This window comes from Cucumis melo, chromosome 5 (assembly GCF_025177605.1).
Source record: "Cucumis melo cultivar AY chromosome 5, USDA_Cmelo_AY_1.0, whole genome shotgun sequence".
NCBI lineage: Eukaryota > Viridiplantae > Streptophyta > Magnoliopsida > Cucurbitales > Cucurbitaceae > Cucumis > Cucumis melo.
The window spans coordinates 5414230-5439304 of NC_066861.1; the positions used below are offsets into that span (position 1 = coordinate 5414230).

Consider the following 25075-nt stretch of genomic DNA (forward strand, 5'->3'; position numbering starts at 1 on the left):
GAACGCATACCTTTCTCATGGCGTCGCCTAGCTTCAACGCCAACTAAAAAATGCCTAAATCTTTAAAAAACCTACTTTAAAAAATAACTCTTATAATCAAACTTTTATTTCCCTATTCTAGACTCAGGTCTCACAATCATGGATAGATACTAAAATTTTGTATCATCCTACAAGAAATTTTGAACCTCTCGAAGCACAAAATCATCAAGAGATATACGAAAATGCTTTGAAAAAGATTTCCTGATGCATAAATATACATCAGGACAGGGTTCGGACGAATTGCGTGAGAGAGGATCTCTTGATGCACTAATTAAACGCAACATCGGGAGATCTTGACAACTCTCGATGCAATTTTCAGCGTCAGAAGATCCTATACAACTCCCATACTATGTCGGAAGTTGTATAGGATCTCCTGACACTACACACAAGTGCATCAGGAGATATTATTTTTTTAAAAAAATACCTTCCAAAACAAGAAATCAGCAGCCACCAAAAATACCTTCAACAAAATTTTAACCACAACACCAAAAATCTCTTTATTGATCTTTCTTCTTTCCACCACCAACAACCTCCTTCGTTATTCAGAAATATATACCAATACAATATAGAAACAAGAAAATTCTAAGAAAATGACAAAAGAAGAGCATAAACTAGAACAAATAAACATACTCATGTTCTTGTTTTGCTCATAACTCTCATAATCAATAAATAAGATTTGAGTATTGCTTCTTGTGGTAAGACTGTTTCTAGGTCTTCTTCCTTAATTATTGTCTGCCATTTCAAAAGTAAATAAATAAAACCAACGTTGATTTCCAAATCTGTTTAACTCAGACAATAAAAAAACATATTTTGATGCTTTTAGAAAAATGTCAGTATAAGTCAAGATTTTCTTAGAGCATAATTAGATAAAAAAAAATATCTCCTCTAAAGATTTTCCTAGAGCATCCTTTAAGAAAATGACCATTTTAATTTGTTGGTTGTTTCTTAATATACCTGCTATATATTAGTTAATAATGCTTACCTTGAATTTGCACATATGCAAGCATCGAACTAATATTTAAAGAGAGTTGAAAAGTCCACACATATACAAATTGGATTCAAAACCCACAAACATTAAGCATATGACATGGTGGGAAGTAGAAGCATCCACCTTTGCTTAAACAAGTCTAAAATGGAAAAAGAAAAAAATCATTAGTTATTATAAAAGAAGTTGCTTTCCATGAATTCACACATATGCAAACATTGAACTAATACAGCAGATATTAAAGAGCAAAGTACAAATTCTACGAGAATCAAGGGAAGTCAAACTTGTCGTTGATGTATCCACAATTAGGGTAAAAAAACCTACATATGCAAATAAGTTAGAAATTTGAAAACCATCATAATATGCTTATTCGACCTCTAGGGAAGAACTAAGATAAAAAATATGGCACAAATATGTTTGTTGTACATCTATCTATTTCTTCTAAATTGGTAAGCAAACTTTCATTGAATAAATGAAATGTACAAGAAACCAAAAAGTATGAAGAATTTCTAGAACCATCCTTGAAGCACAACAATAATGATACTAAATGGAAGCATAATTATAATGCTACTAAATGCAACATAATCGGACAAACCAACACTAAAGGTTCCTAAAAAGTATCTACGTGACAATTTAACTCTCAAAGCAACCAACAAAGCATCTAAAAACATCTTCTTGACTCCAAGTGTTGAAAAACTTATAAGAATGGCAATTAATTTGCTGAAAAGATGGGACAAGTTTTATAATAGGAACTTTCAAATTGTTTACCCAAAGTAAAAATCAAACACACATGTCTAATTTTAGAATTAGTTACACAGTCATAAATGTGAATCCTCATTCTACAAATGGAATCCAAGTGTATTCTGTTTCAAACATAAGAAACCTAATTTTTTTTCCTTATCATAACAAATCTAAAACACCCTGAAATAAAATCCAAACACGATATACATTGATTTATCACACAATAACTAATATTTTGTAAACATTCAAAATGCTAATAAGTAATAAATCTTCAACCTAGTGACTCATTTTCATACTTAACTACTATACAAACTTTGTCATATACAAAACCCACATTCAAAATAGAACTTCTGATTTGAAACAAACTATAGATTCAAAAGGAGAAAATATATATATATATATATATATACCTCTGGAAGAAGTTGCTGTCCGAATTGATGGTAATTTTACTCAGTAATAGAGACGGAATCTCCAAGAGTTCCAGTTAGTTAATGCATACGAATGAAGGAAAAAGATAATAATTACACAATTACAATAACTAAATGAAGGCAAAACGTAAACAATAACTATATTAGATCATTATCAGATAATATAGAATTCAAAATCATGACTTCCTAATTCCTATCCAACCACAAAAAAAGAGTTAAATATATAGAAAAGTGAAAATCTGACCGGATTTTGGTAGTAGTGACATATTCCGAGGTTGAGGAACTCCTTACACGATTGTTATGAGCGGGCTTAGATCTGCCAATAAGGGGGCTGAGAAAAGAAACGGAGGCGGGCAAATGAAGCCTTGCTACATAAATGATTTTGTCACTGTCGAGCTTAGACGTGTCGTCGTGTAAGGAATCGCATCGGCTAGGGCCGAAACAAGCCGGGAAATATCTCCTTCCATTTCTTCGAACCCCCCCCCCCCCCCCATCGCAAGTCTAAGAGATAGAGATCTAGGTTTTTTAAAGGACAACTCCCAACGTCGCCCAAAAGGTGTCGAGAGATATCCTATAACTGCGATGTTGTAAATAAAGCGTCGACAGTTTCCACAAAACTCTCGATGTGTGACTAAATGTGTCGAGAGTTCTCCTCGATCTGCCAATGCCTACATGCGCGACGTTAACAGATGTGAAATAACTATCAACACATGATTTATCCATTGGAAGATGCCCTATCTCCCAACGCCATATCTCTGAAGATCTAGAATTTCTTGTAGTGTCATTTTATAATTATTTTGGATCATTTTACTTTATTTGAAAATAATCCATAACAACAACAACAATCTATACAAAATAATAAACTTTGGTTGATATTGCATATCTTAAGTTGAAGTCTACTGTATAAAAAAATAATCTATACAAAATAATAAACTTTGGTTGATATCGCACATCTCAGTCGAAGTCTACAGTATAGGTTGATGTTAATTATAATGCACCTATAGTGTCTTATCTTGGTGATCATAGTTTATTCCAAATTTTGTATTAGCATTTAATTTGGAGTAAAATAATAATATGGATGAAAAACATATATCACAAACTACTTAAGTAATATTTGGTTGGTCTAGTAAAATTAGTCTACTTCACATTAACCCAAAGGATATGGTTTACGAAAGGTGAACATGTGCGGGAAGTAAAAGATAAATCATACAATACTGATGTATGGAGCATTACACATAATCTAAGGCTTAAGCTAATTGTAACGACCTAACTCCTTAAACTAAGCTGAGGTCATTACTTTAAAGTTCAACTCAAAACAAATCGTTAAGACACAAAAGATTATAAAAAATATGTTTTAAAAAATAAACATCAAAGAAATGTTTAATTTGGGCACTATTTCAAACAAGATAAAAGTACAAAAGTATTTATGTTTGAAGGCACAACGAAGCATACAGTCGTTCTAAACATGAAACTCATTTCAATCATCAAAACTTAAGAAAGAAAAATAATCAGTAAAAATGTTAAGCATAAGCATTTTGAAAAATTCCCATATGGCATTCACGAGTCCTTCTTGTCTCTGCCTCTTATATTACCTTTGCTTGAAAAAGTTAAACATGAAAATGGTGAGTATAAAATTATACCTAGTAAGAGACTCACTACTAGTTCGTAAAAACTATTAACTTCCTATTAGGATGTACTCATGTCGTAACAGTCTTGTGATCCCATATGACTATTACCTTTGTATTAGGAAGTACTCACGTCATAACAGTCTTGTGATCCCATAGGATACACGTCAGTCAGTCTAGTGATCTTGTAGGATGCACATCTAGTAATCTCATAGGATACACGTCAATCAGTTTAGTGATCCCGTAGGATACACATCTAGTGATCCCGTAGGATGCACATCTAGTGATCCCGTAGGATGCATATAGTAAGTCTAGTGAACTCGAATGACACACATAATGAGTCTAATGATCCCGAAAAATGCACACATATATGTGATGATCCCATAGGACATTGTGCCTGTCAGGAATACTACTTCATAGCTAAAGCTAACAATTTCTCCTCAGTCCAAATAAGTCTATCAACAATACTCCAGTTAAACATATTACTAGTCAAAATAAGCATGATACATTTTAAACTACACATAATAGCCAAAAGTACATTCCAACTTCATGATAAGATCAAGTATAGTAGAAATCATTTACTTGGAGATTAGATAACAATCCTTGGTGAGAAAATTCCACCAATTGTTTCTAGAATTCGTCAACTACCTTAAAAAAGATAATTCGACTTAATTCCAAAAATTAATTTACTGAGTACTAAAAATTAACAATTGATAGGTATATTCAAAACCCATTAAAAACTCACCAAAATTACTCAAATGGCTGAAAGAACAAGGTAAAAGATTAGCTGATGACTTGGCTTGGCTAAACAAGAGGGAACTCGACTCGGGTTGCCTGGAGATTGGCACACACGTGGCTTGAAAACAGAGGGACGACTCGGATGAAGAAATAATCGACTTGAACGTGCGCGACTTGATTTGGATGAAACAGAAGCGGGGGGGATGGAGCTTTGTCGAAAGAAATCGGCTTGCGAACTGAAACAAATGCACGAAGACTCCGGTCGGATACTTCGAAGGTGGCTTCACGCACGACGGAGAAAGGTTACACGTTCGGGTGAAGCTTTGCAACTTGAGTGACACATTTGATGGAGAACAAAATGGGGATGGGTCGGTTGGGCTTCAAACGACATAGAGATTTCGCGACAAAGAGTGGAATGAATGATGAGTGGTGCATAAGGCGTGAAATAGACATGCAACGATAGCGAACGACGACAAACGAAAACAGCGGACGGTGAGGGGAATGTGTGGTGACTAGGCTAAATGAAGGAGAAGAAGACTTTTCGTTTCCTTAAGTTGCACATATTTCTTTTAAAAAATATAACAAAGCGACAAAATATTTACAGAACAATTCCAAAAACGGAAAAAGCTCACAGGCTCACCATGAAAAATACCAAAAAGGTCCTGTCAACCACGCCGTCAACAACGGGCACATAATATATTTGGTACACGATCGTTTAGATTTTGTCTTTTAGATTTGACTACAATTAATTTTTCAATTCTATCGCTTAATTTTGTTACACGATCGTTTAATTTGGTTACGCTTAAATTTGGTTACACGATCATTTAGATTTGGACCCAAATCTAAACGATTTTTTTTTTCAAAATTTAGTACATGATCGTTTAAATTTGGCTAGACGATTTATTTTAATTCATTTGGTACACGATTGTTTAGATCTGTCTACACCATGATTTTTTTTACACAATTGTTTACTTTTTTTTACATAGTCGTTTATATTTGGTTACTTCAATCTAAATGATTTTTTTCAAGATTCTTTATACACGATCTTTTAAATTTTGCTATTTTTTGTACACGGTCATTTAGATTTCGTTACTCAAATTTAAACAAAGTAAAAAAAAAAAAAAAAAAAAAAAGAGGAAAAGAAGATTCTTTATAGACGATCTTTTAGATATTTGTATTTTTTGTACACAGTCGTTTAGATTTGGTTACCCAAATTTAAACGACGTAAAAAAAAAGACATGGAAAGAAATCGTAGAGCAAAAAAAAAGGAGGAAGAGGATGAAAGAAATCGCGAGGAGGAGAAGAAAGATGAAAGGGAAAATCTGGAATATTTAAAAAATGGCTAACTTCATGCGCTTTGTTACACGGACCGTAAATAGTTTGGTGTTTTGTTACATTTACGAAAATTACCCTCAATAATATAATATTATTATTATCCTTTTCATTTTTCCTTTTTTATCAAATCAACCCCTCTCATTAATAAATTCTGTGTCTTTCTCTGATTATTTATATTTCAACAAATATAATTACTACTTACTTTTTAATTCTCATACTAATTATATATATAGTTAAGTGATCTTTTAAAAAATATAACAAAATGATAAAATATTTACACTGTATAGAACAATTTTGAAAACGGAAAAAGTCCACGGCCCACAATGGAAAATATCAAAAATACCACATCAACCATACTGTCAACAATGTGCTTAATATATTTGGTACACGGTCAGTTAGATTTGGCTATTGTTTGGTACATGATCGTTTAGATTTAGTCAGCTCGATTTGGATCCAAATCTAAACAATTTTTTTTTTAATTTTATCGTGTTATTTGGTTATACAATCGTTTAATTTGGTTACACGATCGTTTAGATTACACGATCGTTTAGATTTGGTTACACGATCCTTTAGATTTGGTTAAACGATTGTTTAAATTTGGTCATTTAGATTTGGCTACACGATCATTTACATTTGGAATAGCCAAATCTAAACGATTTTTTTTTCAAAATTTGGTATACGATCGTTTAGATTTGGCTAAACAAATTTTTTCAAGATTATTTTGGTACACCATTGTTTAGATTTGTTTACACGATCGTTTAATTTTTCAAGATTCTTTAGTACACGGTTGTTTAAATTTAGCTAAATGATTTTTTTAATTCTTTTGGTACATAATCGTTTATTTTTTTTACACGTTCTTTAGATTTGGCTACTTCAATCTAAACGATTTTTTTCAAGATTCTTTATACACAATATTTTAGATTTAGTTACCCTAATCTAAATGACTTAAAAAAAAGAGGAGGAAATGAAGAAAGACGATGGAAAGAAATTGCAGCAAAAAATAGAGAAAAAGAAGAAAGATGATAGAAAGAAATTAGATTTGGTTACCCAAATCTAGAAGGCTTAAAAAAAAAAAGGAAAAGAAGAAAGACGATGGAAAAAATCGTAACGAAAGGAGAAGAAAGACGAAAGGCAAACCAGAAATATTTAAAAAATGGCTAATTTTATTGATTTTGTTACTGGGACAGTAAATATTTTAGTAGTTTGTTATATTTATGAAAATTTCCCTATAATTAACAAAATTCCTTAAAATTCATCAATTTCTAAATAAAACAAACAACACTAAATTTAAATTATTTATCAATAACACCAAAAATCCAATCCTACTAATGAAAGGATGAAAACTCTTTCCACAACGGAAGAATTAACAGAGATCATAACTCAATTTAATTGGAACAAAAAAAAAAAAAATCAATACATTGACAAATTAAATTACAAAATTCTATGACTAAGCATACCTTCAAGAAAAATACAGAAAAGAAGAACTTACGCTTGCTGACGACTTTGAATCTATCCATCACCAATTTGGGCACCACCACTTGGAAATCTTCCTATTCTCTGATTGAGATGGTTTGTGGGAACCAAAATTGGATTGAGGGAATTTTTCCAAAAAGAACAAATTTTTTATAGAGAATGGGAGGATCTCGCAAAAATCACAGAACTCCTTCTGTTTTGTTACGCAAAGAATTCCCTCTTCTTCAGACGGAAGAAGTGGGAAGTTAGAGAGAATAAATGGAAACGTGGGAAAACCACCCACGTTCACTATATTAACTTAATAATTATTAAATTAATATATATTAAACTAATTAATTAAATCATATTTAATTAATATTTTCTTTTAAATCATATTTAAATGAATATCTATCGCATAACCTATAGTTTTAATTTATTTAATTTAATTAAATCAAATTAAACTAAACTATTAATTAATTCTCCAATTAATTAATTTTTAAATTAAATATCTTATATTTAGTTTAATCCAAGATATGATTAACGGAGTTACATCTAGTGATTACTATTTCGTGGTCCGGTCTTATGTAAACTCATTGCATAGGATCACCTCACTCGCATGTCGCATACATGAACGCACTGGATTAATGTGTTTGTATCAAATACAAAGTGAGTCGTATCCATAATGTTAACAGGATAAGGTACTCAACCTTAACCCTATACTATAGACCCTTTAACCTAATCTTTAACTTTAATCCCCGTATGTCCACTACAAGAGACGTGGGTACTCCCGACGCACAAATACGTCGGCGAAAATGCAAAGAACGTCGGGAAAGGATATCCCGACGTACAAAATGACGTCGGGAAGAACGTCGGGGGAAATGCGTCGCGAGAGGCTTTCCCGACGCCGTACCAATTCGGCGTCGGGAAAGCCTTTCCCGACGCCGTGGGATGCGTCGGCATAGACGGCGTCGGGAAAACCTTATTCCCGACGCCGTCTATGCCGACGCATCTCACGGCGTCGGGAAAGCCTATTTTCCGACGTTTTTTTTTCCCGACGTAATGAACGTCGGGAAATATTTTTTATATATTTTTTTAAATATTTTATTTTTACTTTTTTCCTTATAATATTTTGCTCAAACATTCACAATGATGTTCGGATTGCTCAAAAAAATTTGGCGACGTTTTGGATTAAATTAATAAATATACAAACACAAATTAAAAAATAGAATTAAAATTAATAATACGAATAAGTTTACTACAAGAAAATATAGTTTTCAATATATACAAAAAACATAAACATAAGACCCAATCTCCCAACGAGGTGCGTATGCGCGTCATTCTACACCTTCGGTCCTAAAAATGGTATAAAAATAACGAAGTTTAATACATAATCATATATTGCAAAAACTTAAGAATAATAGAGACATATACGACGTACCGCAGGGCTAGGGATCATGTGGTGGTCCCTGTTGTGCACGAGTTAGGTCTTCAATCATCTTTTTCATAGCTTCCACTTGTGAAGCTAATGCTTGGTGATTTCTATCTTGTACTTCAATCCGTTCCAAAGCTTCATGAAGTTTAGCTTGTAATTCAATCTCTTTTTGTGTGGACTGCGAACAAGATGTCGACGAACTGCTTGCACTTGCCGTTCTGCGGGCCTTCGGCTTGGGTCCCCAACCAAGGTCTTTTGAGTAGCCTGGTCGTCGACCCAACACCTGATCGCATATCTCATCCTCAGAGAGTGGCTGACTACCCTCTGGGGTAGGCTGGGATTGGAGTTCCAGCATTTGATTCTGCAACAAATTTAAAAATTATGTTAGGTAACGCGCTAAAATATATAATAAAAGTGGATAATTAATAAGGGTATAACTTACATGCGCATCCTCGGCGGCCTGCGACACGAATGTCCCAGCTCGAACGTGTGTTTCCCGGAACAATTCCACACGATCGACCGGCTGCCCTCTTCTTTCAGCGAGCTCATACTGTCGTTGTAGAAACGACTTCGACCCGCTACTATGATTGTAAGGCTGCTTCTGTCTAGCAGCCTTGTTTGTCCGTGATTGCTCCTGCATTAAAACAATTATATTGTTTATTTCTTATACATATAAAAACTTGTTATCATAATTAATCATGACAAATACCTGGAATGCACGGCTGATATAATGGTCGCAGAGGAAGTGCCAATCCTCATCACGTCCAACCAATGCGTTTGGTGGATTGGCACGAGCCTCCTCCGGGTCGCTGTACTTTTTGAAATGTTTATGACAGTCGGCCCGGAACTCTTTAAAGGTCGTGAGCATCTGATGCTCAACAAACCTGTTCATTGCTTGATCGTTGAAATCAAGCACAAAGAATCGCTGCACATTACATACATAACACATTAGATTGGTTAAAGTTAGATATGTTTCAAATGAAATCATATATAAATGTGTAGTGCATTTAATTACCTGGAGGTCGCCCTTGACGACCTCAATGTATTCTCTCCCAACGTCCGTCCACTTAAGACAGCGGACGGGAAATGTCTTTCGCACGCACACGCCTATCGCTTGGCTGAAGCGAACGGCGTGTGGAGAAATAGGCTTCTCCGCTCCAGGGGCGATCGTCATCGGAATGCGCCCATTTATTGCAACGTGGCGCTCTAACTCCAAGAGTCGAGACTGCGCACGTCTCCTAAGAGTCGGGGTCGTTTGTTGAGAAGAAGACCCTGCTCAATAAATAGACAATAAGATATAAAGTTAGGAACCCCTACATGAAATATTTGTAAGTTAAAAATGAATAAAATTCTTAGACTCACCCGTATTGTCGCCCACAGATGACGACCCTCCCGCAATGTTATCTAAATCCTCCTCAAACTGGAGGAACATATCGTCCGTCTCCATAAAACTTGATCGTCGATATGACATAATGACTATGGACATATAAAAAACAAACATTCAATAACCAAATACAAACACATAGCTAGAATCAAAATATATAAACTAGATATAAATATGTGCATACGTGGTTTAATTTGTCACTATAATTCCTCATCGCTTGCATGTGACAAGTGTTCATCCACATCGTCGATGAAGTCGTCAGTGACATGACGCACAACCGGTCTTTCAACGATTGTGGGATCAACGTCATTTCTGCATAGAGTGTCATCCTCGATGTGGTCATCCACTTGGTGGCTTACAACAACTTCTACTATATTAATATGGTCATTCTGAACATCCTCCACTTCTGGCACGTCCCAAATACGCTTATTTTGGATGACTTGCACAACTTTCCAATTGATACCATTTTTTGGATCATCTACATAAAAAACTTGATGTGCTTGAGTTGCAAGAATTACAGGTTCCTCCGCGTACCAAAATCGGGATGTGTTGAGAGATTTGTACCCTACTTCAATGTGTGTCGTTCTATGACTTTTGTTTACGTCCGTGTCATACCACCGACACTTAAATAGCCATACATTTCTTCCCAACGGATATTGTACGTGCAACACTTCGTCCAGAACACCGTAGAAATTATTGTCTCCAGTTCCACTTGCATCGCTTTCACCAATGACCATTATTCCACTATTTTGAGTAGTACGTCGAGAATCAAGTTCAATAGTGTGAAATCTTACACCACCAACGATGCATCCATTGTAACAACGAACGTCAAAGGATGGTCCCATCGCTAGTGAGAAGAAATCATCAGATAGGTTTGCAGACTGACGCAGTTCTAACACCTGTGCTCGAAACCATTCAGGGAATGCTCGTTCATGTATTTTATACAAATCCATAGAAGTTTGAGCATGTCGATGTTGGAGCCTCAAATGTTTCCTAAAAGAGATGAGTTTAATTTCTGTAAGAACAATATATAACAAATATTTAAAAATTACAAAGATGATGAATATGCTTACTTGCGATACTCTGTTATTTCGTCAGCATTATTCAGTATGTACCAATGGAAGAGTCGTTTCTCTTCCTCTGATATAGCACGAACACTTGATGCACCTAAGGGTCGTACTTTCTGCTTGAAAATTTCAAAATCACCAATTACCTCGTTCTCTACAATGGTATCATCATTTCGCTCATCTCTTGTGAATCGAGTCTCTATACCACGTAGGTAACGTGAACAAAAGGTACTAGATTCATTCATGATATAGCCTTCTGCAATTGACCCCTCAGGACGTGCTTTGTTTCTAACATACTGCTTTAACGTTCGTAGACTCCTTTCAATCGGATACATCCAACTATAAGAAACCGGACCAGTAATCTTCGTTTCATATGGTAAGTGAACGGCAAGGTGCACCATAACGCTAAAAAAGGCAGGTGGAAATATTCTTTCCAACTTACAAAGTATGATTATGATATCTGCTTGCAATCTGTCTAGATCACTTACTCTTATCGTTCGGGCGCACAAGTCACGGAAAAAATTACATAATTCGGTTATAGCAGTGTATACGTTCTTCGGTAAGAATGCTCGAATACCAATTGGTAGCAGTCGATGTAATAAAACATGGCAATCATGCGTTTTTAGTCCTGATATTTTCCCCTCTCTTTCATGCACACATCTCGATATATTGGAAACAAATCCATCGGGAAACTTAACTGATTTCAGAAACTTACAAAACTCTACTCGTTCACTGGTAGTCAACGTGTAGCTCGCATGTGGCTTCACCAATCGGTTACCCACTTCTACAAGATGTAAATCCTTTCTTATCTTCAGATCTTGTAAGTCCAACCTAGCATTCGTGGTATCCTTCGTTTTCCCTTCGATGTTCAATAACGTACCAATCAAATTGTCACAAACATTCTTCTCAATGTGCATTACATCAAGTTTGTGACGTAACAAAAGTCTCGACCAATAAGGAAGATTGAAAAAAATACTTTTCTTCGTCCAATTAAGAGCTCTCTTTCTTTTCTTATCCTGTATTGAAGGATGTTTACTCATAACTGGAAATTCCAACTGATCTAGTTGTTCTAATATTTCATGCCCATTCATCACCACAGGAGGAGCCTTACGCTCTACCTTTCCATCGTGTAGCCTACTTCTACGCCACACGTGATTCTGTGGAAGATAGCGTCTATGTCCCATGAAAGATATTCTACCTCGTATCCCGAAGGACGATCTATCACTCATGCATATAGGACATGCCTGATACCCCTTCGTACTCCACCCTGATAGGTCACCATACGCCGGGAAGTCATTAATCGTCCACAACAAGGCTGCGTATAGCTGAAAGAACTGACCTGTAAGAGAGTCATACGTACGCACCCCAAAAGTCCATAAGTCTTTCAATTCCTCAATCAATGGTTGGAGATACACATCAATTTCCCTACCAGGAGATTTAGGACCGGGTATGAGCAATGACATAAAGAAATTTGTCTCTTTCATGCATTTCCATGGTGGCAAATTGTAAGGAAGTAACACAACAGGCCACATACTGTACGAGGTACTCATTTGACCAAATGGGTTAAACCCATCTGAAGCCAAGCCCAAACGCACATTTCGTGGATCAGAAGCAAAATCAGGAAATTCAGAATCAAAGTGCTTCCACCCCTCTGCATCAGCTGGATGTCTCAAGACATCATCTGTTTCAACACGTTTGTCCCTATGCCATCTCATGTCAGCAGACCCTTCCTGCGATACAAACAAGCGCTGTAATCTAGGTACTAAAGGAAAGTGGCGCAATACCTTATGCGGAATTTTTTTCCCTCTATTATCATTAACCTTGTACCTAGCCTCGCCACATGTAGGACAATGTTGCAAATCAGCAAACTCTTTCCAATACAATACACAATCATACTTGCACGCGTGAATAGTCTCGTATCCCAAGCCCAAGTCACGAAGTTTTCGTTTTGCTTCATAAAATGAACTAGGAATAGTACTATTACACATTGGAAACGCTGCTCTTAAAAGTTCTAACAACATGTCGAATGACTTGTTACTCCAACCATTTAGAACTTTCACATGCATCAACTTAACCAAAAAATTCAACGACGAAAATTCAGAACAACCGGGGTACAACTCATTACGTGCTTGATTCAATAAGTCTTGAAATATATTATTTGTTGTATCTTCATCTATATTTACCCCAACATTCATCGCCATTTCATCTTCCAAACGAAATTCCTCTATTTCCTCTTCATGTTCAATAGGGGCTTGTAAATCATTTAGCATACCAAAGATATCACCTTCTTCATTAAATTGTGTACTACTAGTTCCTTCATTAAAAGGATTACTACTAGTTCCTTCCTCAAAGTTTTCTGTACCTCTATAGCTTAATGACTCTCCATGATACACCCATTCTGTGTAGTAGGGGGATATTCCTATAGTCAGCAGATGTCTTTCCACACCCTCTAATGAGCTCCAATTTAAATTCAAACATCTCTTGCATGGACACCTCAATCGTCCGTAAGCATCAACGTGAAATTTGGCAAATTCTAAAAATTGGGTCACTCCATGTCTATACTCAAGGGATAACTTATTTCTAAGTTTCATCCAACCCTTATCCATAACTGCAGGATAGCCAACACAACCTAATTATTAACAACACAATACTTCAAAATATCTTCACATCCTACAAACCCCTCCAAACTACAAAGGCTACCATAACTGCAGGATAGCCAACACAACCTAATTATTAACAACAAAATACTTCAAGCTATCCTAACTACCACCCCTTGATACCAGCAAATTCAAAACAAAAAAGGCTACCATAACTGCAGGATAGCCATCCCAAACATAAACAAATTCAAAACAAAAAAGGCTACCATAACTGCAGGATAGCCATCCCAAACATAAACAAATTCAAAACAAAAAAGGCTACCATAACTGCAGGATAGCCATCCCAAACATAAACAAATTCAGAACAAAAAAGCTACCATAACTGCAGGATAGCAAAAACAAATCTTAACACACATATTACATTCCCAATTCAATTTAACTATTAACTCCCCCCCCCCCCCTTCAAATTTCAATTTTTCATTCAACTATAAATTCCCCTCCTCCAATCTCAATTTTCAATTTAACTTAAACCCCCTCCCTCCAATTCAATTTTAAATTTAACTATTAACTCCACTCCCCCCCCCCTCTCCAATTTCAATTTTCCATTCAACTATAAATTCCCCTCCCCCCCCCCCCCCCCCAATCTCAATTTTCAATTTAACTTAAACCCCCTCCCTCTAATTCAATTTTAAATTTAACTATTAACTCCACTCCCCCCCCCCCCCTCTCCAATTTCAATTTTCCATTCAACTAAATTCCCCTCCCCCCCCCCCCCCCCCCCCCCCCAATTTCAATTTTCAATTTTCAATTTTCAATTCAAATATAAACCCCCCTCCCAATTCAATTTTCAATTTAACAATAAACCTCTCCCCCAATTCAACCCCCATTCAATTTTATTCAATTTTCTAAAACAAAAATCCTAAACCATTCAAATTTCAAATTTCAAATTTCAATTCAACTACAAATTACACACACTCTATACAAAAATACATTTAACAAACAAAAATCTATTCCAAAAGAAAATCCTAAACTAATTTTCATAAAAAATAACCCTAAACTAATTTTTATCAAAAAAAAACCCTAAAACATAAACTTAAATCAAATAAATTTACATATTTCACTTACCTAACGTGGCAGACGGCGACGAGGAACAACGGCGAGGGCGGTCGGCGACGGACGGCGGCGGAACAAAAGGAAACAACGGCGGCAAGGCGACTTCTTCTTCTTCTCCTTTCTTTTTCTCCTCTCCTCTCGGCTTCGGTTCTGTGAATACAGAACTGAAATGAATTTAAAGGGGATTTCCCGACGCAGTCACGAGGCGTCGGGAAATCCCCCAAAATGCGTCGGGAAAAGGGGAATTCCCGACGCTCATTAAACACCTTTTCCCGACGTTTTATGTGGCGTCGGGAAAAACCCCTATTCCCGACGCCTCTCCCGACGCACTGTGCACGGCGTCGGGAAAAGTCCCTTTTCCCGACGTATTGTTGCCGACGCCTTCGTGGTGCGTCGGGAAAGATTGTTTTCCCCGACGCATCTCCCGACGCGTTATTGGTGGCGTCGGGAAAGCGCTTATTCCCGACGTTTTTTATGCCGACGTGATTTTCGACGTCGGGAATGGGCCATTTTCTTGTAGTGGTCTTTACATACTGTTCAAGACTCATCAAACAACTTAGGATGTTAGTTTATTGGATTTAGGTTATTAAGACAACTAATAATATAATCAATAACACTTATTGAAATTATAATAATAAAACACTTTATTAATAACGGTCAATTGATTATATTTACTATCTACGAGTTTTAGGACATAAAACTCAACAACTAATTAATTAAATATTCAACCAACAAATATTTAATTAATTCTACTTTCAGAATGAACCAAATACTTTTCAAACAAATAACTAAAATTAACACGCAATAATTTCATCATAATTAAATAAAAATTAGAATGATTAACTCCAAAATTACCAAAATTACCTAGTGGAGTGGACCAACCAAGTGTAAGTTAGTCTCATCCAACGGTTTCTCGAATGGTTGGCCTACCTCAACTTGGTCGTCGCAGAAGTTGGTCAACCAAGGACTTGTTTGGCACATGGTTAGATAACTATGGGCTAAGTTAGACCCAAACACGATTTGGCAAAGGCTTATAGGGTAGTTGGCCTTCGACTTGATTAGCACAAAAACTAGCTCAACTAAACCCTAGCCATGCTTTGGCCGACCTCTTATACTAGGTTCATTCATTTCGGATGGTTCCTTCATTGAAACATTTTAATAACCATTAGCAGGGTAATTTTTCATATAGTCTAATATCACCATTACCAAATTCTGAAGAGAGAGAGAAAAGAAGTTCAGGAGTTGAGTTAAAGATCTTGCTAGAATTGCCAAAAACAAAAGAAAAGCATATATATAGATAGATATTAGATCTCACAACAAACAACCATATTACAAAGACACCAACTTCAACACACAAACATTAGACTACAATATTTAGAAACCATGCATAATCGTTGAGGGGCAGCCAATATAGGCTTTTGCATGCAGTAGTTTTATTTAGTTCTCCCTAACAGCATGGCCTAATCTCGTCAGAGAAAGACCCTTTGAGTCAACCATGGTGTTGCTTGCAGTTGGGATGTGGGCCTTTCTTGCACCCTTTTGCTCCATGGTAAGGTTTGGTTTTGTCACCAATATGACCACCCACCAACGACTTCATTTCCGGATCATTTTGAGTTAGCCTTGGCCGGTGAGCCTCTGTTGAAGTCTCAGCAGTGAGAAGCACCATTGCAATTGCAAATACCATAACCCATTTTAAAGACATCTTTTTTTTTGCTCTAGCAGTCTTTGCTTTTAACTTATTAGATTGATCTTCACTGCAAAATTTGGTGCAATTTTGTGTTCTTATATACACTGATATTGGTGGAAGTGCTCATGCCTTTTTCTTTTTTTTGGCAATATTTTTATGTGGACCAACTACTTGTTCTATTAAAAAAACATAAAAAATTATTCTAACAACCGTCTAATTGCGTCTAATTGTTTGGTAGGAAATGTATATTTAGATGACTATATTCAATATATTTGAAATTTTGTTATATTTTGCAAGTATTTTTAGTATTTTTGTCATTTACATTTATTGTTTTCATATTTTTTTTTTTTTGTAACTTTCTTATTTTTGTCCAATTAACCTCTAGTTTTCAAACATTTTTGGAAACCAACCAATTTTGTCACTTATAAATATTTCTCACACGTGTGTGACTATATCAAAATACTAATGCACCGGATTCTATCAAAACATAGTAGTTAAGCGTGTTTTGTCAAAAATAATACTGTATAAGTTGAGCGACCATTTGAAAAATATTAATTAATATTTCTCACACCACCGACAAAATATATATATATATATATATATATATATATATATATATTTCACACGGGAATAAAATTTTAGATTTAGGGTTTTGTGTAAAAAAGAATATTACAAAACCAGATGAAAAAAAATTAGCAGTCATTTTTTAATATTCAAATTGGAAAAAGAAGATGACAGAAAATTAAATTAAACATTTGACCCTTTTGTGTCAGACTTAAACAACAATGTTATTAAGTGTAACGACCGAACCTTTAAATTATGTCAAGGTCATAACCCAAAAAGATGAATAACAAATTACACTTTCTTTGAAGAGACAGACGACTAAAATTCTTATAAAATCAAGATTTTCATAAAATATAAGATTATCAAAACCAACAAAAATAATTTGAAAACGTGACCCGCAGGTTCTAACAATAAAAACAAATAAATATGACAAAATCTTAAGTAAAATGGTTAAAATTTAAAATACTGAAAAACATAAAAGTAAGTGTAGAAGTCGAACTGCGTCCCCATATAACATGCCACGAATCCTTTTCTGTCGCTCGCCAACTTCTTAAGTTTTCTACCTTAGCCTGAAATAACAAACATACGAAAGAGGGAATATATAAATATACTCAGTAAATGACCCACTACTAGTCCCGCTAGGTGATCTGTTAACTTTTCATTAGGAACATAAACGTAACGTCGTATGTCCCATAGGGCACACCTGAGTGAGTGAGACTGTACGAACACCTCTAAAACCTGCAAGTGATCCCGTGGAAACACCCCTAGTCGTGCGAGTGACGCAAGTACACATTTCATAAACATATATGTAATACGTAGGTATACCTCTAATTGTGCGAGTGGTCTCGTCGAAACACCACTAGTAATGTGAGTGACCCCGTATACACAATATAATTGTCCTCTAACCGTGCACGTGATTCGTAGGTACACCCCTAAATCGTGCGAGTGATCCCATAGGATCACAATACAGGGTAAGAAACTTAACATACAAAGTTAACAGACATACCATAAACCAAAAGCATGTGACATCATCATAAACATCATAACAAAACATGAATATTAATCGTAACGTCCTTAAGCATGTGATATATGTGATTAATATATCATGTATCATAATAATCATAAACATAACAGTCATCGCCATCAACTTAACATTAATCATTATCTATAGCATCGTCGCATTATGCATCTTAGCTATCCTCAATGTATAGTCGTAATACATGCAGTCCCTTAAATTCAATTCGAGGGGCCAGTAGTAGAATCTCTTACCTCGAGATTTATTAAACGTTTATTCCCTGCTAGTCGAAGCTTTCTAATAGACAAATCCCAAAGTTGAGGCTGAAACCTTATTGGGAGAATTCCACAAATTATTTTTCCAAAGTGTTATCCAAATGAACCTTAAAGGGAAAAATCCAAATTAAATTAATTAAAGTCCAAAATTTCCATTTAATTGGTATTACCCAAAATCCATTAAAACTTACTAACATAGGTTCAAATAGGTCAAAATAAGTTTAAAAAGTTGCTGGGCGACGCGGCTAAAGGCATAATTGGTTGGGCGCGTGCGGCTGAAGGGAGTGGTGGCTTGGGTCAGCGGCTTGCAAGGAAGGATCGCTCGCGACGCGGCTCGAGTGCGGAGAGCAGCTCGCTGACCAGGAACTCGACTCGCTCGTCTGCGTGTGCGACTCGGGTTGCGCTGTTCACAAAGAAGCGGCTCAGACGGCTGACATGACTTGACGACTGACGCGGACAAAAAGACGCTTCGATGACGAAACTATGCGGCGGTGACCGGCGATGAGCGACGATGTGCAGAGGAGGATTCGATGGCTCGATCGACGAAAACCTTTTCGACGGAGAGCTTCGGCGACGGCAACAACACCAATTTTAGGCAGAGCTTCACGGTGGCTAACTACAGAGAAGGAAAACGCGAGCGGCGATAATGGCGGCAGTCAACTGGAGAGGGGCGGCGGCTAGAAGGTTAGGGTTTTGTGATGGTCTCTTAAGGATGAAGAAGATGAATGAATAGTAGATCACGAAAAATGAGACATTTATAAATAAAAATAAAAATATTATTATTTGTTTATTTCTCTCTTCCTTTTCCCTATTTTTATCCCAAAATAAATCTCACACATTCTCTCTTCATTTAAAACTCATCAAAACTCCTTTTCGAAACAAATATTCTCTCTTCAATTAAATTTCCATCCAACCAACTCTCTATTTTTTATCATAATTATCTTTTACTAAATAATAATTATATTTTTCATTATATAAATATTATTATTTAAATTTCTTTTTCTCTCTCCACAAATATCTTTCTCCAAAATATTATTTTTCAAATAAATCTATCTTTATCTTCTTCTAACAATACACTATCCTTCCTAAAATAATTATACCTCAACAAATATAATTATCTTATTCTCCTTCTCTCCAAAATATCATATATTTATTTTAACAAATATAATTATTCTTTTTATTTTCCATAATATTTATATGTGTATATATCCATATACATAAAAATTCCAAATCTCTACAAAATTCACTCTCCAACTTAATTAAATAAGCTCCCAAAATTATTTAATTAAACTCTAATTTTTTAGAAGAGCTAATAAATTTTTAAAATAACGTCTATTACTTTGAACCTAATTAAACAAAACAAAGATAATTAATTTCAAAAATTATCTTAATTTAGGGAGCGTTACATTAACCCTTCTTAATTTCAATTGCCAAATGATGTTGAAAACGATGTGAATATATTGGTCTCCAGCAACAGAACCCACCATTAGCATTAAAGTATTTATTAACCTAATTAAAGTTCTTGTTATGATATAAGAGCTGGAAAAGGAGAACTTAATTGAAAATTTTAAAATCTAAAATAGGAAACTATCTTATCAACTATCAAAAATAAAAAATATCATACTAACCTTATTAATTTATTGATAAAGTTGGTTATACATAATTAATATCATCAACTTCAACCAATCTCATATATAATGTTTCATTACAAATTTAGACCAAAACTATATTTTTAGATTTATGTAAAATAGGTCGCTGAGTTTTAAGAAGTTTTTCTTTTTTTAATATATCATTAGATCTTTTAAATCAAATTCGTCTTAGTCTAATTGCAAGGACCAATGCTCAACATCTCAGTTTGTGGATTTAAATCCAAATTTGGATTGATATTTTGACGACAAATTGGAGAAAAGCATTAATGTACTCGAAGCCATAAAATTATAATTGGGAGAAAAATCTCTAAAATTAGCCGATCCCTAAACCTTTATGGAAGATATCAATATTAATATATTTTAATAGTTATTTTGTAACACCGGGACTACCAGTGAACTGATATCATATCTGAATAAAAGTGATCATTAGGATATGAAAATAAGGTTAAAAAATAGTTAAAAGAATTAAAGGTTACTACATATTCTAACAAGATGCACTGCTTCCTTTTTGGTGACTTAATCGTAGAAACTTTAAAGTTAAGCAAGCTTAGTTCGAAACAATCTCATGTTTTATGACTTCCTGAAAATTTCCTGATAATATTTCCTGTGGCTTCAAAGAAAAACTATTATATAATAACCAACAACATAGTGTAAGATCATCTACTGCATAAAGTGACAGACGTTTCATTTTTTTTTTTCTCCAACTAGGTAACACTTTCATGGATCCATTATATTGAAAGAAAACCGTGGAAAGGGATCAGGCCATTTTTTCCTCCTTGTAATCAATTTGATAGTTATATTTAATTTTTGTTCAACGAAAAATTTATCAAATAAAACCTTTTTCAATGCATAATATTGGCTAATTATTTGACCCAAAGTAGAGTAAGTTCTTAAATTTCTATCCATCATTCATGTATCACACATTGAGGATCGATCTATTTCCACACAATTAGAAAATATTAATACATATATTATTTTAAAGGATGACTCATAAGTCAAAAGTGTTCGAGACAAGCTCACTTTCCATTGATAAATGAGGGAGAAACAAGTTTGCATATATGAGTGGTGGGGGGTGGTCTTGATCAACAAAACCCAATAAAGGCTATAAAAGATATTGAAAAGATGAATGCAAAATCTATAAAAATAATAAATGATAAAGTGGCTTTTCTTCTGTTCATATCTAATCTTTGAGATTTTCAAAATCAATGCAAGGAGCTTTTTGGTAGACATTTAATTAGTTAAAAGTAAATGCAAGAAGCTTTTTGAAATACTAACCATAAAAAATTAATTAAAAAAAAAAAGCTTTTGGAAATACTTGTACTGCACGAAGAAGGTTGTTAGAACAGTGTTCTACATTATTTAGCTAGCTTTGAGATATGTGCACGAGATGATATGGGGTAGAGTTTTTTAATAATTTGGATCCAAAGCAATTGAAAACTATATTTTAGACATTTTAGAGTCATGAATTGTATTGTATAATGTTATAAATTTGAGTATGTGTACGTATATCTAAACTTTAGATTTTCAAAAAAGGCCAGGTGTGTGTGTAAGTCATTACTTTTGGAGATGGTTTGAAAGCATGGATTTTTAGTAAATTCTTTTTCTAGAGGTTAAAACCATTTTAAAATATTTTACTCTTGAAACAACTTATAAATGTCTAACCTCGACTTTTTACTTCCAATCCCATCATAATAAATTAAGTAAATATAAAATAACATATTGGAGATTGATCTTACACGTTTAAAGAATTGATTTCCTTACCTAAAAAATTTTAGAAAATTGAAATTTGTCATTAGATGTTTTCTAAAAGAAATTAAATTAAAAATATTGAAAAAGATTAAACAACTATTAGCAAGAATTAATATATTAAATTGACCGTAAAGCAAACACAAACATTTAAAAAAGCATATGTACAAGGATAAAAATGTAAAATAAATAATAATCTATAAGTAAAATATAAAACAAAATTACTTGAAAAAAAAAAAGAAAAAAAAAAGTAAGGAAGAACAAATAATGAATAAAAAAGGATACACAAGATATGAAAAAGAAAAATATAGAAATTAATAAAGAAATAATTATAAGAGATGAAAATGGAGAGATAAAGAACAAGAAAAAATAAACAAATATGGAGAAAAAATATAATATGAAACTAAAGATAAATATATAAAAAATAAAGCTTACGAGTAAATTAACTGAGGAAAAGAAATAATAATACTGAGCAAAACTTACATAAATATAACATAACGTCAAACTATTTACGACCCGTATAACAAAGCCCATAAAGTTAGTCATTTTTTAAATATTCCAGGTTTTTTCTTCCATCTTTCTTTTGCGATTCGTCTTCTACTGTTATTTCTTTCATCGTCTTCCTCCTCCGATTTCGCCTGGCTTCTTTCATATTTTTTTTCCTGCAATTTCTTTCTATTATATTTCTTATTTTTCAATTCTTTATTTACGTCGTTTAATATTTTTATCGTTTTTCTTATTTTCATCTTCTTTTTTTTCGCTACAATTTCTTTCCATCGTCTTTCTTCTTTTCCTTTTTTTTACGTCGTGTACAAAAAATAGCAAAATCTAAAAGATCGTGTATAAAGAATCTTGAAAAAAAAATCATTTAGATTGGAGTAGCCAAATGTAAACGATCGTGTAAAAAAGATAAAAGATCGTGTATAAAGAATCTTGAAAAAAAAATCATTTGGATTGGAGTAGCTAAATAATGTAAACGGTCGTGTAAAAAAATGTAAACCATCGTGTAAAAAAAGTAAACCATCGTGTAAAGAAATCTAAACGATTATGTACCAAATTTAAAGAAAAAATCATCCAAATCTAAACGATCGTGTAACAAAATTAAAGGATGGAATTGAAAAGATAAATTGTACCCATATCTAAACGATCGCGTATCAAACAATAACCAAATCTAAACTATTGCAAATATATTACGCGCACGTTATTGACGGCGTAGTTGACGGGGTATTTTTAGTATTTTACACGGTAGGCCTTTCGGCTTTTTCTTTTTTAGAATTGTTCTATAGAGAGTAAATATTTTTTCGTTTTTTTTATTTTTTAAAAGACCCCTAATACTAATAATAAAAAGATAAACAATAAAATGCGAAGCAAATATGTTAATAATATATATATATATATATATATATATATATATATATATATATATATATATATATATATATATATATAAGAGAACCTCACGAGATAATAAAGCAAAAAATGTAAGAGAAAGAAAAATAAAAAATAAAAAAGAAGAATAATAACTAAAAGAAAAAGAAAATAATGTTGAAATCGAAAACATTACTTTCTTGTTGTTTGAAGTGTCAATCATTGGAACCTAAGCCTTACTATACACCTCCAATATAGTTAGTTTTTTTTTTTTTTTTTTTTTTGGTATTGGATTTGTTGTATTGCATAGGGCTTTTTAGAGAAAGACGGAGATTAAGGGTTTGTTAGAAAAGAAAACAAAATGAATGTTGTAGATTTTTTTTCTTTTTCTGAAGAAGAGATGAAGACTATGGAGGTTAGAGGTTTGGATGAAGAAGATGTGTGAATGTTGTAAAAATCTCTAGGTTTTTTTTTACTGGACTTTTCTTTGTCTTAGGAAGAAGAATGGATTATTTATAGTCAAAAAAAACTTCTTCAAATGGTTAAAAATTCAAAATGGCTAGCTTTTTTGAATTTGAAAATAATACTAACATTAGCATTTATCTCAAAATGGCATGAGACATTTAATAACCAAAACCAATTTTAATAAGTTATCATATTTAGTAATTTTCCATCTACCCTAGTTAGCCTAATTAATTGATTTAGTTAACTAAACTACCCATAAAATTATAAAAGAAGTTAAATAACATTTTTTTTTTTACAAAAATTGGTCAATCACAAATTTTTTTTTTAAAAATAGCCAAATTTAAGGTAAAAATTAATCTAGCAATTGAATTAATTTTGAATAAGATCAGACAAAATTAGGTGACTACAACGTCTAACAACTGTCCAAGCTTCGAAAAACTATTAAAACATAATAAGATGCCCAAAATGATCTACCTGCCCCAAAACTTACAAAATATAAAAAAAAAACCTTTAAAAATGGTTCGAGTTTACTTTAATTTAAATCTTAAACCAACCTAATTACATGAATCAATAACTGTAGGATAACCATAATACACCTGTGACAAAATTTTGACAACTTGAATATTATCAAATTCAAATCCCTTAGTAGAACAAATATAAGAATCTGTAAACACAAGAAATTGTAGAAACAAATACAAGACTAACATACCAATAAAATTATGCTACCTTCTCAAGTAGTCTTACGAGCTTGACCAACTTTGAATATTTGATAAGCTACATAATTAATTCATGCAATTTTGCCCAAACAAGGGCAAAAAAAGTTAAAAACTTAAAATTACATTGCGAATGTTTGAATTTTCAATTGCTAACAAAAGTAAAAGGCACAAAAGTGCATTAACTTGACATTAGGATATAGAAAAAGCCCAAAATCCAAAAGAACAATCTCATGCAACGAATTACCATCCGAGGATACAAAACATGCAAAAGATGAAAGATGAAAGTGAAAACATGATAAATAAGATGCCTCCCAAAAGCCAAAGTCAAAAAGTATGTGTGTGGTCAAGACCGGTTTTACCGCCCAAACCCATGCCAAATAATAATTCAAAACACACACTAAGAACTAGTTTTAATGGTAAGTCTGAGTCGATCACAAGGAGCATACTAGTTCTCAAGCAAATTAATTCTTAACCTGAGGTAACTGAAGGGGGAGGGTTTGAGTAGAAATTGTAGCAAGAAAATAAATTGCAAAAAGAAAAAGTAAAACAGAGAAAATTCGGTTCTAAAACAATCTAGCTTGGGCTATCCTATTTCTCCCTTATCCTCCCTTATCCAAAAAATTCATTCAAGAACTATCATTAATTAGCATTACG

At 33.8% G+C, this 25075-nt stretch overlaps 1 protein-coding gene across 1 annotated transcript; it reads right to left on the reverse strand.

Annotated features, from left to right (window-relative positions):
• Window positions 1-8501: 8501 nt before the first annotated feature.
• Window positions 8502-15078, reverse strand: LOC127149614 (uncharacterized). The gene is made up of 7 exons (XM_051085409.1): window positions 14949-15078; window positions 10138-10251; window positions 9791-10047; window positions 9485-9700; window positions 9218-9409; window positions 8782-9136; window positions 8502-8696 (listed from the first exon to the last, which is right to left on the reverse strand). Exons 2-6 carry the CDS (start codon window positions 10244-10246, stop codon window positions 8789-8791), a joined length of 1122 nt encoding a protein of 373 aa, XP_050941366.1. The 5' UTR covers window positions 10247-10251; window positions 14949-15078; the 3' UTR covers window positions 8502-8696; window positions 8782-8788.
• Between the last annotated feature and the right edge of the window lie 9997 nt (window positions 15079-25075).